The sequence below is a fragment of the Mixophyes fleayi genome, chromosome 2 (genome assembly GCF_038048845.1).
Source record: "Mixophyes fleayi isolate aMixFle1 chromosome 2, aMixFle1.hap1, whole genome shotgun sequence".
Classification (NCBI taxonomy): domain Eukaryota; kingdom Metazoa; phylum Chordata; class Amphibia; order Anura; family Limnodynastidae; genus Mixophyes; species Mixophyes fleayi.
In genome coordinates, this window is record NC_134403.1 from 291074518 (window position 1) to 291089551 (window position 15034).

At 37.8% G+C, this 15034-nt stretch overlaps 1 protein-coding gene across 4 annotated transcripts in view; it reads right to left on the reverse strand.

Annotated features, from left to right (window-relative positions):
* Positions 1–310: 310 nt before the first annotated feature.
* The window catches only part of KDM6A (lysine demethylase 6A), a 113673-nt gene continuing 98949 nt past the window's right edge, over positions 311–15034 (reverse strand). For all 4 annotated transcript variants that reach the window (XM_075196383.1, XM_075196381.1, XM_075196382.1 and 1 more), the window contains 9 exons: positions 14768–14832; positions 13965–14039; positions 12678–12826; positions 7555–7669; positions 6520–6707; positions 6248–6389; positions 5578–5704; positions 4937–5107; positions 311–2140 (listed from right to left, as the gene is read on the reverse strand). In XM_075196383.1, the coding sequence (XP_075052484.1) occupies positions 2111–2140; positions 4937–5107; positions 5578–5704; positions 6248–6389; positions 6520–6707; positions 7555–7669; positions 12678–12826; positions 13965–14039; positions 14768–14832 (1062 nt within the window). In that variant the 3' untranslated portion in view covers positions 311–2110. The remainder of the gene's footprint in view (positions 2141–4936; positions 5108–5577; positions 5705–6247; positions 6390–6519; positions 6708–7554; positions 7670–12677; positions 12827–13964; positions 14040–14767; positions 14833–15034) is intronic.

The window sequence follows — 15034 nt, forward strand, 5'->3', positions numbered from 1 at the left end:
ACACCCCCCCCCCCTCTCAATATAAGCCTGAAACAAAACTAGACAGGTGTTGATAAATTTTATTGCTCTGAACCAATCTTCAGGGTTATATGTGAATGACTGAGGAACGCCTAGCAGAGTGCAACCCCAATGTACCAAAAATATAAATACAAGCAGCTTTGTGTTTTCCATAATATACAGTGCCTGTCGAATTGTATGTACATTATGGCCGATTAACCTGGGTACATGGTATTCAGTCAAACTACAAAATATATTCTGTGCCATACATCATGACTCTGGAAAACATAAAACACAAGATTTGAATATTAAATAAATGAAAATGTTGTCCTTTTATTTGTGTTGTGTTCCAGGCTCAAAATATAAAATCATTTGTTTTTCATAAATGCTTTCCAAGTGATAACTGGAAAAACAGATCAATTTAAAGATTACAATTTATGACAGTCATGTTAAAAGCAGATTGAGTGAGCGATGCATGGAAACACAGAAATTAGTCTTAAAATAATGATTATAAATTCTAGTACCAGGTGAGAAGTTTATTACACAATAATTTGTTTTCTTTGGAATACACCGTAGCTTAGAAAAATAAGAATACTTTTAAAGAACCATTATCAATAAGTCTGTCTTTACCTGCCCAAAATATTTTTGCACCTTTTATTTGGAATGTCAGATTGTTTAGCATTTTGAAATGTGTGTATAGAATTATCACATCTTCCATACATGCCAAATGATACAAAACTAGTCTATGAAAAAAATAACAACTAGTCTTTACCGTAATGGACAACAATCTCATTTTTTTGTAGCAGAGTTTAACAAATGTTTTCGGTTTTATTGCATCATTGACCATTTAACATTAAAAAAACAAACAAATCTGAAGGACACTGGAGATCATGATCACGTACTATAGAATTAAAAAAAATGTTTTGTAAGCAATACTTACAGTAGACAACGCTTATCTACTAGTGATATAGACCTTATATAAAATGTAGTTTCCCTCCCACACAATAATTGATATTTATTTACATATATACACACACACACAAGTGTATATATAAATATATATGTAAGTAGATTTGAACATGAATAAAAGACTAAGCACTGTACATTGATTCTGGTAAAATTCAAACAGAAAAACGCTTTAAACATTAAACAATTTTAATAAAAGTTTCTGTACAATGCTAAGCAGTTTTATTTACACATAGAAAATGTAACAGGAGTAGTGTTTCAAATGACATAACTCCTTAAATTTCAATGGCAGGTAATCTGGAAAAAATAACAGCATTCCATTCACAAATATTTTCAAGCAATAAATATGTATTTATAAATAGTGTAAATTTACATCAAGATTAGAAACAAAAATCACAAATCTGAAGTTTATTCCTTAGTCTATGTGCAACCCATTTATCTTTGTGACTTGGCTGTTAGTTTTCTTTTATTTATTTTTTTTATACTTTTTTTTCTTCTTTTTTAGGAAACATAAATTGTAACCGTCATGGTTTCCAAAACAGGACAGAAAAAAACTGAAAGCGGGTTAAGAAAAAGAAAAAAAAAAAAAAAATCACTTTTCACATTAAAAAAAATTGCCCAAAAGACATAAAATTTCTAACTACTTTACAAAGACAACCAGCTAAGTTAGTACTTAAAACAAAACTGGGAAGGTATGTGGGCTGTAAATGAACAAAATATTTTCAGCCCAAAAAGAAAGAGTAAGAGAAAAAAAAACAACAAAAATAAACACCTAAAGTGATTTTCAAGTCAGTAGTCTGTATAATGTCGCCAGTTTTGTCATATATATACAAAACATGGATTTCTTCTTTAAATGAACAGCTGGATCAGCATTATTTATAGTAAAGTCCTGGAGTAGGAGCATTTCTCCTGTCCAGTTGGTTGACACTCCGCACTTGGAAGGTTGCATAGACGCAGCTTTCAGCCAGCAGCCTTATGGAACAGCTACCTAACACAAAGAAATAGAAGGAGGAACACAAAACGACAAAAAAGTAGGAGAAAATGAAATAAAATTAAAAAGAAAACCCAAACAAAAAAAACAGTGGTGCAGAACTGGGTCGCTTCCTGAATATCAGAAATTTTCTCATTTACTGTCCATGGAAAAATGTCAAGAGGATGGTGAAGGCATTGGAGGAGCCTGAAGAAAGAAAAACAACAAAAAAACAAATTGTTTAGGAGCTAAGCATCTACAGCTACAAACCGTTAAATACAATTTCAGGAACACTTTGCTCTTCAGCAGGTTCATTATATTAAACACGTAATTACAATTTTAAAGCACTACATGAAAAGCACTTAAAATTAAAGAAAAAAGGAAGGGAAAAGTGTAATTCTCAACAATGTGTTCCAACATCTTAACACTATGTAAATATTTTAGTGTGCGACAGTCTACTTTGCACGCATTATTGCATATTACAGGGGAAGCAGGCCAAGCACCTCAAGGTGGACAAAGTTTTTACATGCATTTCATGTGTTAAAATCATAGAAACATAGAATTAGACGGCAGATGGCAGATGGGACATTATTACTATAGTTGGGAACTTTTGATTTTCTGCGCAGAAAAGGTGTATAGTGTTCATTGACAGCCCCAGTATTTTCTCCCAAGCCTTACATGACTGTTTGCAATCCTTTCAACCCTGCAATGGGTCTGTTCTAATTCAATATGTGGACGATTTGTTGCTGTGCTCTGATTCTTTTATGTCATGTTTACATGATACTAATTATTGTTGCTTCATCTCTCACAAACAGGGCACAAGGTGGCAAAGGACAAATTACAGCCATGTCAGACTAAGGTCAAATACTTAGGACACTGCCTCATCAAGGGGCTAAGACACCTGACAACCGACAGGATTGAGGCCATAACAACACATGACTGCCGCAGAGCCAGAAGCAGATTCGTACTTTTCTGGGGATGTGTGGGTAATGTAGATCCTGGATCCCAGGTTTTTCTATTCTGGCATTACCATTGCAGGAACTAGTCTCTTCCTCGAAACCAGAATGTGTCGTACACACAGAAGAGTCAGAGCAGGCTTTCTTTAATCTTAAAGATAGTCTGACTAGAGCACCTGCATTGGGAATACCTGATTATGAAAAGCCTTTTGAGCTATACTGTACGGAAGCTGATGGTTGTGCAGCAGGTGTCCTCACACAGAAACATGGTGACGCTAGCAGACCGGTAGCATACTACAGTGCACAATTGGACACTGTGGCTAGATCACTCCCAACATGTCTCAGAAGCGTAGCAGCAACGGCTCTTCTGGTAAGTAAGAGCGAGGACGTAGTATTAGGACATAAATCAACTGTCTATATGCCCCATGCTGTATCAGCTCTGTTAAATTCAGCCCAAACCAGACATGTTTCTTCAGCTAGATTCACAAAGTGGGAACTAGCCCTGATGGCACCCTCAAACATCACCATCAAACGATGTAGCACCTTAAATCCAGCTACATATCTTCCATATGTGTCTCTAGAGACACAAAGGGTGGGAGGTGAGGAGACCCTGGTTGATGATGAGTTAGGCAAGAGTACCGACACGCATGATTGTATGGAACACCTGAACCAGACCTTTACTGCTAGGCCCGACATACGTGACACCCCCTTAGAAATTGTAGATTTATTTATTTCTATGATTTTTTGTCTTGGATCTGCATTGCCTTCTCTTGCTGTGGATAGGTTTCCTGTTCCATTAGCCTGCAGAAACGATGCCTCGTGGTTGGGGGAGCAGATTGCTTTATTCCTTTTTAGTTCACTGATCACACTCTGCTAGTTTAAAATGGTTCCTGATGAAGCTTCCATACTGCTCAATTAGTATTCGGGACCCCCTTGAAGACGGATGTAGGCCGTCACTTCTGTATAAGCTCTTATCTTGCCAGATGGCATGACTATGGTCTATTAATCCAAGTCTCTTCTCATAACACCATTTCTTTAGCCTCTCATTGAAGTTTCTGGTGCATTTTACCCATTAAAAAAATGTTTAAGAAAAAGAGGTGCATATTGTGTGCTTTCACACACATGAAATACGTGTAAACTTGAGGATAACTCCAGGCAAAACTAAACTCTACTTGCCTCCTCTCATCCTATACTCACCCCCTTCCCCATAGGACCTTAATGGACAGACACCACGCAAGAGATAGTGTTTTTTTGTTTTGTTTTTTTATTTCATAGCTGTGTTGTCATGATCCATTCTGCCAAAATGAAGCTCCCAGGAAAAAGGACTTGAAAACACGGCTATGAATTTGCACAAAAAAACAAAAGAAAAACCCTAAAAGGTTGATTAGAGTATGTGGGAAGATCAACTGCTTAGCCTGTTAGAGCAATTAGGGTCCCACAAGAACAGATTTGAGGCAAGAACATTTCCCTTAGTTTATCTCAACTGACACAAAACGATAAATGCCAGTGACGGAGAACTGCGGCTACTAGAGGGGGTGTGTGCTGCTGCCATGGGGCGCAGAGGTGAAGGGGGCTCATAAATCATATCCCACCTTTTCCGCAGCACCAGATCTGCTGCCAACATCTTGCAATGCATTGTTCAGCACCTGGCCACTGACCCCATATTAAATGAAAGTATGTACATTTATATAGGCAATAGGAAGAAATAGACCACAATATAATTCCTTTGTAATTTTGATAAATCTTAATCTAAGAATATATTATATATATATATATATATATAAAACAAAACAAATCATGATACAACTGACAGTATACAAAACAACAGGTATTGTAAATTCCACATAGCTTTAAATGTGGCAATGAGTAATTGGTGAACATAAAAAATGTAGTAAGCACTTATTTTTGTCCAAACAAAGCAAAAACAATAATAAAAAAAAAATCAGCAAAAAATCTCTAATTAAAAGCATATACTTTTAATTAGAGATATGTTCATATGTGTGCCAATACAGGTCATGTTGAAGTTCAGAAGATATTTTATACTTACTAATGTAAACAAGTCATAAATTTGCATTAGCTCCTCCATTTTGTACTGTTCTAGCACCACAAAGTTTTCCAGGTCTGAACAAGATTTTCGTGCGCAATCATGGCAATGAACTTTAAATGTCTTCTCAGAATAGCTTTCATTTGTAACAAAAAGCAAATTGAAGACTTCCACCTAAAGGAACAAATATTAAATTAACAGAAAATAAATGTGTATTATCAACATTACTCACTGTACCACAGATAAAAGTTTGCAATGTAAAATATTATATAGTAAGAGAAATGCAATACCCAATGGCACAGTGCATAGCACTGCTATCTCACGGAGTTGAGGTCATGAGTTCTACTTCGACCAGGGCCCTATCTTTGTGGAGTTGGTATGTGTTCTCTGTGTTTCCTTTGGATGCTCAAATTTCCTCCCACAGTCTAAATACACACTGGAAGGTAAATTGGCTAACAAAATTGAGTCTAGCGTGTGTCTGATAAAGAATTAAGATTGTAAACTACAATGGGCAGGGTCTGATGAGAAAGACTACATATTCACTGTTCACCACTGTGTAATATGATTGGTGGCGCTATATAAACAATAATAAATGAGTAAATAAATGACATAACTAGATTTATTTCGATTTAATTCCGACTCACCTCGCAGATGCTGCAGTAATGAGCAGGTTCCTCTTTTGTTCGTCCATGCCATAAAATCTCTTTTCCCATAGCAATAAGAGCTTCTCTTAATGCCTGGCACTGCTTCAGCGTCCTCAGTAAGCAATATCTATTGCAAGAAACAATTGTATTGTTGGAAATACATTTATGAGAGGCATTAAATGAACATAGAAATTAAAAGAGCAAGCCCATTTTAGGACTGTCTCATCCTTTAATTCCTTTAGTGTACTATTTTGTGGGGAACCCCAGTTACTTGATAATCACATCCTACCCTGAGTCCCTCCTATTGTCAAGTCTGGGGAGAATCCTAATCTCAGCTCCGATGAACTGAATGGAGGGGGAGAATCTATGGGCAGGAATGCAGAAGTGAGCCAAATGCCAGGGTCATGTCTGCTGCATCCAATTCTCCAGCACGGAAATAATGTGTACATAGTGTGATTGATACTTCGTGTCTAAAACCTTTATCTGAGTTAAGTATTGCAAAATAAAGATCATTTTGGAGGCTGTGGAGTGCTATGTTTTGAAAATAAAATGGCTGCTGTGCGTGAAGAGACTGCATAAAAAAAAGCAGGTGACATGTAGCATCCTTAAAAACTGAAGAGAAAAAAAAACATCTACAAAAATAAATAGTCATCGTGATACTGTTACTTACTTAATCATTTCAAAGAGTTTTGGATCAGAGACTTTGATGTTCTTTGCCATGTTCCAGGAGAGATGAACCATTGGTACTACAGATTTTACACACTGTAATTTGTTCCATTCGTACCGTTCCACAGCTAGTTTATATTGGTATGCTGAAAAAAATAGATTATTTTTACATAAAATATCACAGACCTTGCAATTTAGTCCACAATGTATGCACATTGCAGATTACTTTATTACAAATAGTTACACATGTTTAACATGTGTGTGAAAGTTACATACCTGTAAGGGGCCCAACATTCCATGCAATGTTGTTACACCAGCCAATTGCTTGAACCCAGTGGACTGTTCCAGCATTTATCCAAACTAAGTCACCAGGTCTTTGAATAAACCTGTAGACTGGGACATTTGCTTCATACAGGTCTTCCAGATTCGGCCACCATGATCCCAAAAGGAAATTTATATTATTTCTGTAGGATAAAATGATAAAATCATGAGGAAAAAACACACAATCTCTGACCAGAAAAGACACATTGGTATCGAAGATAACACCCACCACAGAAATGTTAGTGCAGAAATGTAACAGCTTATCCTCTGTGCAAAACTACACAAATGGAACATGAGAAAAAATAGAATCTATCAATCAGACACAGATGATCAATGTTGAACAATTAAGGAGTTCTGATAACTATAATTAGTCATGATCGCTTAAACGGTTAGACATTTTTTTTGTTCACTGGCACATGTCTACCCCAGTATAGCATTTGTCAAGAAAGATTGCAAGATCTTGTACGTATGGGCATTAATTTTACACGAGTTATCAAAGCTTATGGACCATGTTTTGACACTACTAGACCAATCAAATGAGCCTGTACACACACATTTTATAAAGTGATCACATTGCATTAATTGCTACATCATGGAATCATGGGAAAGTGAACTCCCGAGTAAAAAAATAAAAATGGAATGCTCATTAGGCACATAGTACACCATGCTGCCACAAATCTTTGGTTATTCATTACTGAACATGCTGTGCTAAAACTATGCTAAAAGCAATGATATAGTTGAAGGCTTTGTCTATGCTTTAACTAGTGTTTTTCAATGCTCACGTGTATACAAGCCTTAATAAATTTGTTGTAAAAAATTGTATCTTCTATATTTGTTGATAGTGGCAAGTTTTAGTGAAGTCCATGTATGTCTACTTCAGAATTGCTTTTTGCATTGTTTTCCTAAATAAATGTTAAATGCTTAACCACGTTGCATTATTTTATGTTCATGCTTATTACTACTTGCTTTATATTTTGCTTGATCACTTACTTTTCACAAAAGTCATTCATTACACACCAGTATGACTCAGGAACAACAAACCATTCACAGTCTCCTGGCCCAATATTTATATTCACTGAACAAAAATTATTGTTCTCTTGATGACCTATGATCAGAGGAAAATATATGAATAAACATAGCACAACACAAATATTTTTTACTTTAGATATGACAGATTTGTAATCAACAGCATCACTATAATGTAACAGTGGTAAGAGGAGGGGATGCAAGTCAAAATAATTTAAGAAAAATGTATAGTGTTCCAGTTTTAGAGGTTAGCGTAAAATACAAAAATAAAAATGTTAATTTTTTTTTCTTACCAACTAGCAATTGGTCAATTTGGATATCCAGTGAGTCTGCATATGAGCCTTGCAAGGTATTCGAGGCTCACATGGCGAAGCTTGGCCGGGCCACATAGGTATAGATAACACTGATGGCTACTTTGTCACAATAATATTACTACTAAACGGCACCACAACACAGCAGTAGGGGGTCATCTTGTGAACCCGTAGAGTTGTGACTGCATCCCAGAACCACCACACATTCACCTTTTCCAATTGCTGAAAGCAACTAATTCAGTTCAATTGCTTTAATGTCCACTTCTTGATATTAAGAAACACTTGCGTTAACCACCATTGTCTATCACAAATGTAGTTTACTATACCCAGATGTGACATTCACAATGGATGTGTTCTTATGGCTATAATGCTATTAATTTTCAGCCAAATTATTAAACGCTTTACATATCTTTGTTAAAGCTTTAAGAATTTCCGGGTACATTAGTATGAATGAGATTGTGACTAAAACTACTTACTCATCATCATATTTATATAGTGCCAGCAAATTCCGTAGTGCTTTACAATTGGGGACAAACACAGTAATAAACAATACTGGGTAGAACTGACAGAGGTAAGGGGGGCCTGCTCGCATGCTTACAATCTATAGGTCAATGGGAGTCGGATACATGAGGTTAAATCTACAGACTGCATATTGGTCCAGCCAGATTTCAAACGTAAAAAATGATTCATATGCAATATGATCCAGTCACACAGTAATGTTGGTCTGGGGTCAGAGGGTTGTTGTCTTGTGTGAATTTTGTAAAGGGTGTAATAGGGTAACCTAGTAAGGTTAAAAGAGTGGTGGAGGAATATTATAAGCTTGTCTGAACAGGTGGGTTTCAGAGAACACTTGAAAGCTTAAAAAACAGAGCAAAGTCTTATTTTGCGAGCGGGAGAATTCCAGAGCGAGTGCAGCTCGAAAAAAGTCCTGTAAACGGGAATGGGAGGATGTAATAAGAGTGGGTGAGAGATGCAGATCTTGTGCAGAGCGGAGGTGTCGAGTTGGGAGATATTTTGAGACAAGTGAGGAGATATATGTTGGTGCAATTTTGTGGATGGCCTTGTATGTTATTAGAATAATTTTATATTTGATTCTGTAAAAAAAGAGGCAACCAATGTAGAGACTGATAGAGTGACTCAGCAGAGGAATATAGATTTTCAAGAAAAATCAGTCTGACCGCTGCATGCAAAATAGATCATAGGGGTTTGAATCTGTTTAGGGGAAGACCAATAGTCAATGCAGGAGATGCTGTGTGCATAAAAAAAAGTTTTTGCAGTGTCTTGTGTAAGATATGTGCGTATACTGGATTTTTTTTTTAGATGTATGTAACATGATTTAGATATAGAGTTGATGTGGGGAACAATGGATAGTTGCAAGTCACGGATCACAGCTAGGCAGCGAGCTTAAGGGCTGGGATTTATGGTCATGTCAACAGAAATGTCAAGTACCTTCTGTTGGTGGGTGAGAATATTATTAACTCTTTTTTTGAAAGATTGAGCTTGAGCTGGTGAGAGGACATCCAAGATGAAATGGCAGAAAGACAGTCTGTAACGCGGGACTACACAGATGGCGCAAGGTCATGGGAGTACAGATAAATTTGGGTATAATCCGCATAGATGATACAGAAATATAAAGGAGCTTATTAGTGTTTCAAGAGAAAGAGTATAGATGGAGAACAGCAGAGGACCTAGTACTGAGCCTTGTGGGACTCCTACTGATAAAAGCAGCAGAGCAGAGGTGGATCCAGAGAAATTAACACTGAAAGAGCGATTAGAAAGATAAGAGGAGAACCAGGATAGGACAGTGCCTTGAAAACCTAGGGATTGTAGAGTTTGCATGAGAAGAGAGTGGTCAGCAGTGTCAAATGCAACAGAGAGATCCAGGAGAATTGGAAAAGAACAATGGCCTTTGCTTTTAGCAGTGATGAAATCATTGACAACCTTAGTCAACGCAGTCCATGTGACGTGTTGAGAGTGAAAGCCTGACTAAAAAGGATCCAATAGGTTGTTTGTGGAAAGGAAGCGTGAGGCGAGTGTAGGCAAGTCTCTCTAGAAGCTTGGAGGGGCATGGGAGCCGAGAGATGGGACGGTAATTTGAGAGAAAGTTTGGGTTAAAATTTTGTTTGTTTTTTTCAGAATAGGCGTAATCACTGCATGCTTGTATAATGACTAGGATATATCAGTAGAGAGAGAGAGAGATTACAGATTTTTGTTAAGAGGTGGAATAAGCACAGGAGAAAGGGATCTACCGATTTGTGAGGGTATAGGATCAAGAGGACAGAAGGTAGAGTAGGAAGATAAAAAAAATAGTAGATATTTCATCTTCATTTGTGAGATCAATTGAAGAGGGGGTGTCAGAGGGTGCTGGGAAGGAATTGAGCCAATTGCTTGTCAATTAAGATGATTCAATTTCTAGCCAGATCTTTTCAATCTTGTCCTTGAAGTAGGAAGCAAGATCCTGGGCATGGATAGCAGTCGGACGGTTTGGAGTGTAAGAGTTCAGAAGAGATTTAAATGTATTAAAACAGGCGTTTTGGGTTTGAAGCCTGAACATAGATGGGATATAGGTAGTATGTTTGTTTTGCAGTGTCCAGAGCATTTCGATAAGTGTGGTAAATAAAAGTATATGTGAGGAAATCATTAGAGATTCAAGAGTTACGCCAGTGACGTTCTGCTTTACGGGAAAGTTTTTGAAGATTTTGTGTTACTTTAGTGTGCCATGGTTGACATTGAAGTCTTTGTGAAGTATGAATATTCGCTGGAGCCACTTGATCAAGGGCTGTTGCTAGGGTTTGGTGAAAATGAGATACTGCCATATTAGGGATTGGGGAGAGAAGTTGTTGGAGAGAGGTGGAAAACTGTTGAAGATTAATAGATTTAAGATTTCTGCAGGTATGAGGAGGTTTAGTAGAGTTTGACAGCAGAGAAGTACAAGTATTTCATCTCCCATCTTGAATATAGCAACCTCCTGCTATCTGGCATTCCTGACATCCATATATCCACACTTCAATCCATATTAAATGCTGCTGCAAGACTGGTCTTCCTCTCTCACCGCTCCACATCTGCTTGCACCACTTTGCAAATCCCTACACTGGCTCCCTGTATCCTCTAGAATCAAATTACTCACCCTTACCTACAAAGCCCTCAACAACACTACCCTCTGCATACATCTCAAATCTCATATCAAAAAACTCTCTCTCCGGCCCTCTTAGATCCACCTCTCACTCCCGCCTACAAGACTTCTCCCGTGCTGCTCCCTACTTATGGAATTCCCTACCACGCTCAATCACACTTTTCCACATCTTTAGATCTTTGAAAACCCATCTCTTTCTTTTTTTTTTTTTTTTTTAGGTGACCTTATCACCGATAACACTATTCACACTAATGCTCCCTCACTACTCTCCCAATCTCCACTCCGCCACATTTGCTCCTCTTGTTTCAGCTGTGCCCTCTTCCATTTAGAATGTAGGCTCTCTAATGAGCAGGGTCCTTCATACCCTTTTTTTCCCATGTCTGTATTTTTGTGTCTACCTTCTATGTCACCATTTTACGTATGCAGAGCACTGTGGCGCCTTACAAATCTACGATAATAATAATAATAAGTGCTGGGAGTGTGTAGCCAATAAGATGATGATCCGAGAGGGGGAAAGGTGTATTAAGGAAATCAGAAACTAAGCATAGTCTAGAGAAAAGATCAAGGCAATGGCCATCTCGATTAGCAGAGGATTCCTTTTTTCCCCTGATTTTTGATTAGCAAAGGTATAACCTCCAAAGGCTGCAATGCAGTGAAAACGGATATTGAAAAAGTGGGGGTGGGTTAAGCTACACATTACTGCTATAGTTGTAGGAATATTACTACTTTAAAAATATAAATGTTATGCAAATCATCAAAAAAGGGATAACTAGGCTTATAAATATAGGATTTTTTAAAAAAATATATAAATTATACACATTTGTCTCTCCCTCTACCTCTTATCTTGTTTTAGCATCTGCTGGAGGAGGGGTGAGTTGGCTACACTTGGCCTTTATACCCACTCACAGAGCTGCATGTGGGTGGAATGAGCGTCTGCAGATTGACAGTGACGTCATGAGTGGGAGTCATGAGCGCGCTCCTAGCCTCTACATGGAGCTGTGAAGGCCAAGGTATCTGACCCCCACTAACACAGGAGACTAAAACAAGCTACGAAATGGTGCAGGAATGGTTGAGGGGATTTTCTTGGTCTTTCGAGCTGGCACCCACCGAGTTTTGCTTTCTAGTATGATCAGGGGCTGTGGAGAGTAGAGACCTCAGTGGGGAATGTTTGTTATTGTCTAACCCTTGAATACCATAATAAGAAAGGGGAGAAGGTGAGGTCTTTTATTGGGGATACTGGGACCCTCTCCACAACAATGTGTTTAGTTTGCACCAAAGGGACAGCTGGATGCATTTGAGAATATAGTGTTTTCGTGATTTTGATCACTTCGTATAGAGTAAGGTGTCCTTCAAATTTTGCTAAGCTTCTTGTACTATCACGGAAAATGTGGTATTAATTGTTGTTTTTCATGGGAAGTTGTAAAAATTGGTGAAAACAGAGCAAAATTTGGTCATGATTAAACAGTGGGGGTTTCAGATGTAAAAGCAGAACAACCAAGACAACTTTTTACACATCACCTCAAGTGCTGTTTGCTTTTAGACAGAAATTAATTCCTGAAATTCATAGATATAGCTATCTTGTACAGATAACCACAATACAGGTAAGAGCTAGTATAAAAAAATCAAGTAGTGATGAAACAAACCTGGTGTCCTGCTGCTTGGAACCTTCATGTATAACTGTACAGTATTCATTCCTAAAATAGTGTGACCAACGTGACTTAGAAGATTTCCAGCTGATACAACACGCGCAAATGCTGGAAGTTTGGTCAATTCATGTAGCTGTAATTTCCACCTTTAAAGTGAAGAGTGGGGAAAACATATTTTAAGATTTTAGATGGGAAGTGGATACTGGTTACTTCTAACATTTTAACAAACTGCCTAAAATAGCTGCTTCATATGGTAGTGAAATAGTGAAACACTGCCTTCATTATTGTTCCCTTCAAAAAAAATATTACAGGAAATATCAGGAGACTATCAGACAGGGAATTAAACAATGTAGCTCCCTTTTCCCTTCTGTAAATGTTTTGCAATACATCCATGCCACACAGCACCTATCCTTCAATACATTAATATAGTCAGGATGCAAGCTACTGTTCCCATAGAGTCCAATGCAGCCTCCCTATCCTTACCAGCCATTCGTAATACCTTTTTATATACCAGATAATCTATGCTCCCTCCATGGAAACCACCATCCACTTCTGCATCAGGGGAAAGGCACCCTTGCCAAAAATACAACCCACTGGTCCTCTGTGTTTTTGTAGCAACCCACTAACCTCCTCACTTAATGGCCTCTATCTCTTTGATGCCTCTACAAAGGGCCAAGGAAAACACGCCACTTTTCCTCTTTTACACCACGGTGTACAACGACTGACTTCTTTACAATCCAAGCATTAAAAAGGATTCCTTAATTTAGGGGTGGGTTTAATGCAGGAATGTAACAAGTGCAGAGCACCTGGGAACAGCTATCATGCTGCATCATGTCAGGACCATAAATGCTTTAGTTCTCTCGAAGTACTCTTGCCCTGCTAGAGCATCCAAGTGCTGAATTAGTAGGGGACTGGTCTTCAGCCTGAAGATAGAGGCCACAAAGATGAGAATAGGAGCTGACTGCACAGGAATAACCAAGGTACTGGTCAGTGTGTGTGCAGTGCCCTGAAGGAGGGCATGGAAATACAAGTTCCCAAGACAAGCAGGGCATACTGGGACTTTCTCCTCCAAAACAGCTTAAGATCCATCCATCAAGTGCCCCTGTTGCATGTGCTAGCTAGTGTAATGTGACAATTTATCTGTACTTCACTGTTAACACTACAAGATTTACATCCACAGCTACATACATATTTAAAACTAAACAACCTCTTAACTCTAATGGCATGGATGAAGACCACATTACAATTGCTAGTTTAGATCTAATTTATACACAAAATACTTACTTCCTTTCATCAGACAAGTCAATGTTGGTCCCAAACTTAATTGTTTTAAAAGGTCCTTTCCTTTTCCGACCAGAACTAAGTAAAAGAGAAAGAAAGAAAAAAGTAAAGAAATGTTATACCATATTGTTTTCTAAACAATGCACATGTGTCACTTGCAGATCTACACATTGTTAGTAAGGAACCCTGGTATATTTTGTATTGCTTTTCAAAAACAAAACAAAAAAAAAAACAACAAGGGTGAACCATGTCAAAAGTTAATGCTTAATTATTATTATTAAGCCATTCTGCAACTGCAAGGTTTGGCTACAGGGGACTTTTCTATGTTTATGGATGATATTTAATTTCACCTCAACAAAACAAGTTTATATTGTAAAAAAAACAAAACAGAAAGAGGATTCATGTTTTACTGAACAATTATAAAGTGAAAGCAAACACTGCTTGTGCAGCACGGTGGCTTAGTGGCTAGCACTTCTGCCTCACAGCACTGGGGTCATGAGTTTGATTCCTGACCATAGCCTTATCTGTGTGGGGTTGTATGTTCTCCCCGTGTTTGCGTGGGTTTCCTCCCACATTCCAAAAACATACCAGTAGGTTGCTATCAAATTGACCCTAGTCTCTCTGTCTGTGTGTGTGTAAGGGGATTTAAACTGTACACCCCAATGGGGCAGGGACTGATGTGAGTTCTCTGTACAGCGCTGCGGAATTAGTAGCACTATATAAACAGCTGATGATGATGTAACCTAGTTAATACTTTCTTTTAAACAATTTGTAAACAGCTACATTAGATAAATATTTGTACTCACTTATCTGAAGATGTAGATTCGCTATCAGAGTGGTCCTTGTGGTGGCTTTTTTTCTCATTCTCCTCCTGGGGAAAGTAAAATGAAAGTTCATTACATAAATTACAATTTAATGCAGACGTGTGACAAAAGTACAATGTATGTCTCCATTACCAAACAATTTACTTTAAGACATGTACATTTTAAACACAGTCAGCATCATCCTTGTATGTACTGTAAAGACTTTCTTTCAATTATTTAAGCAAGCTTTTCAAGTAAATCGATAGTAAA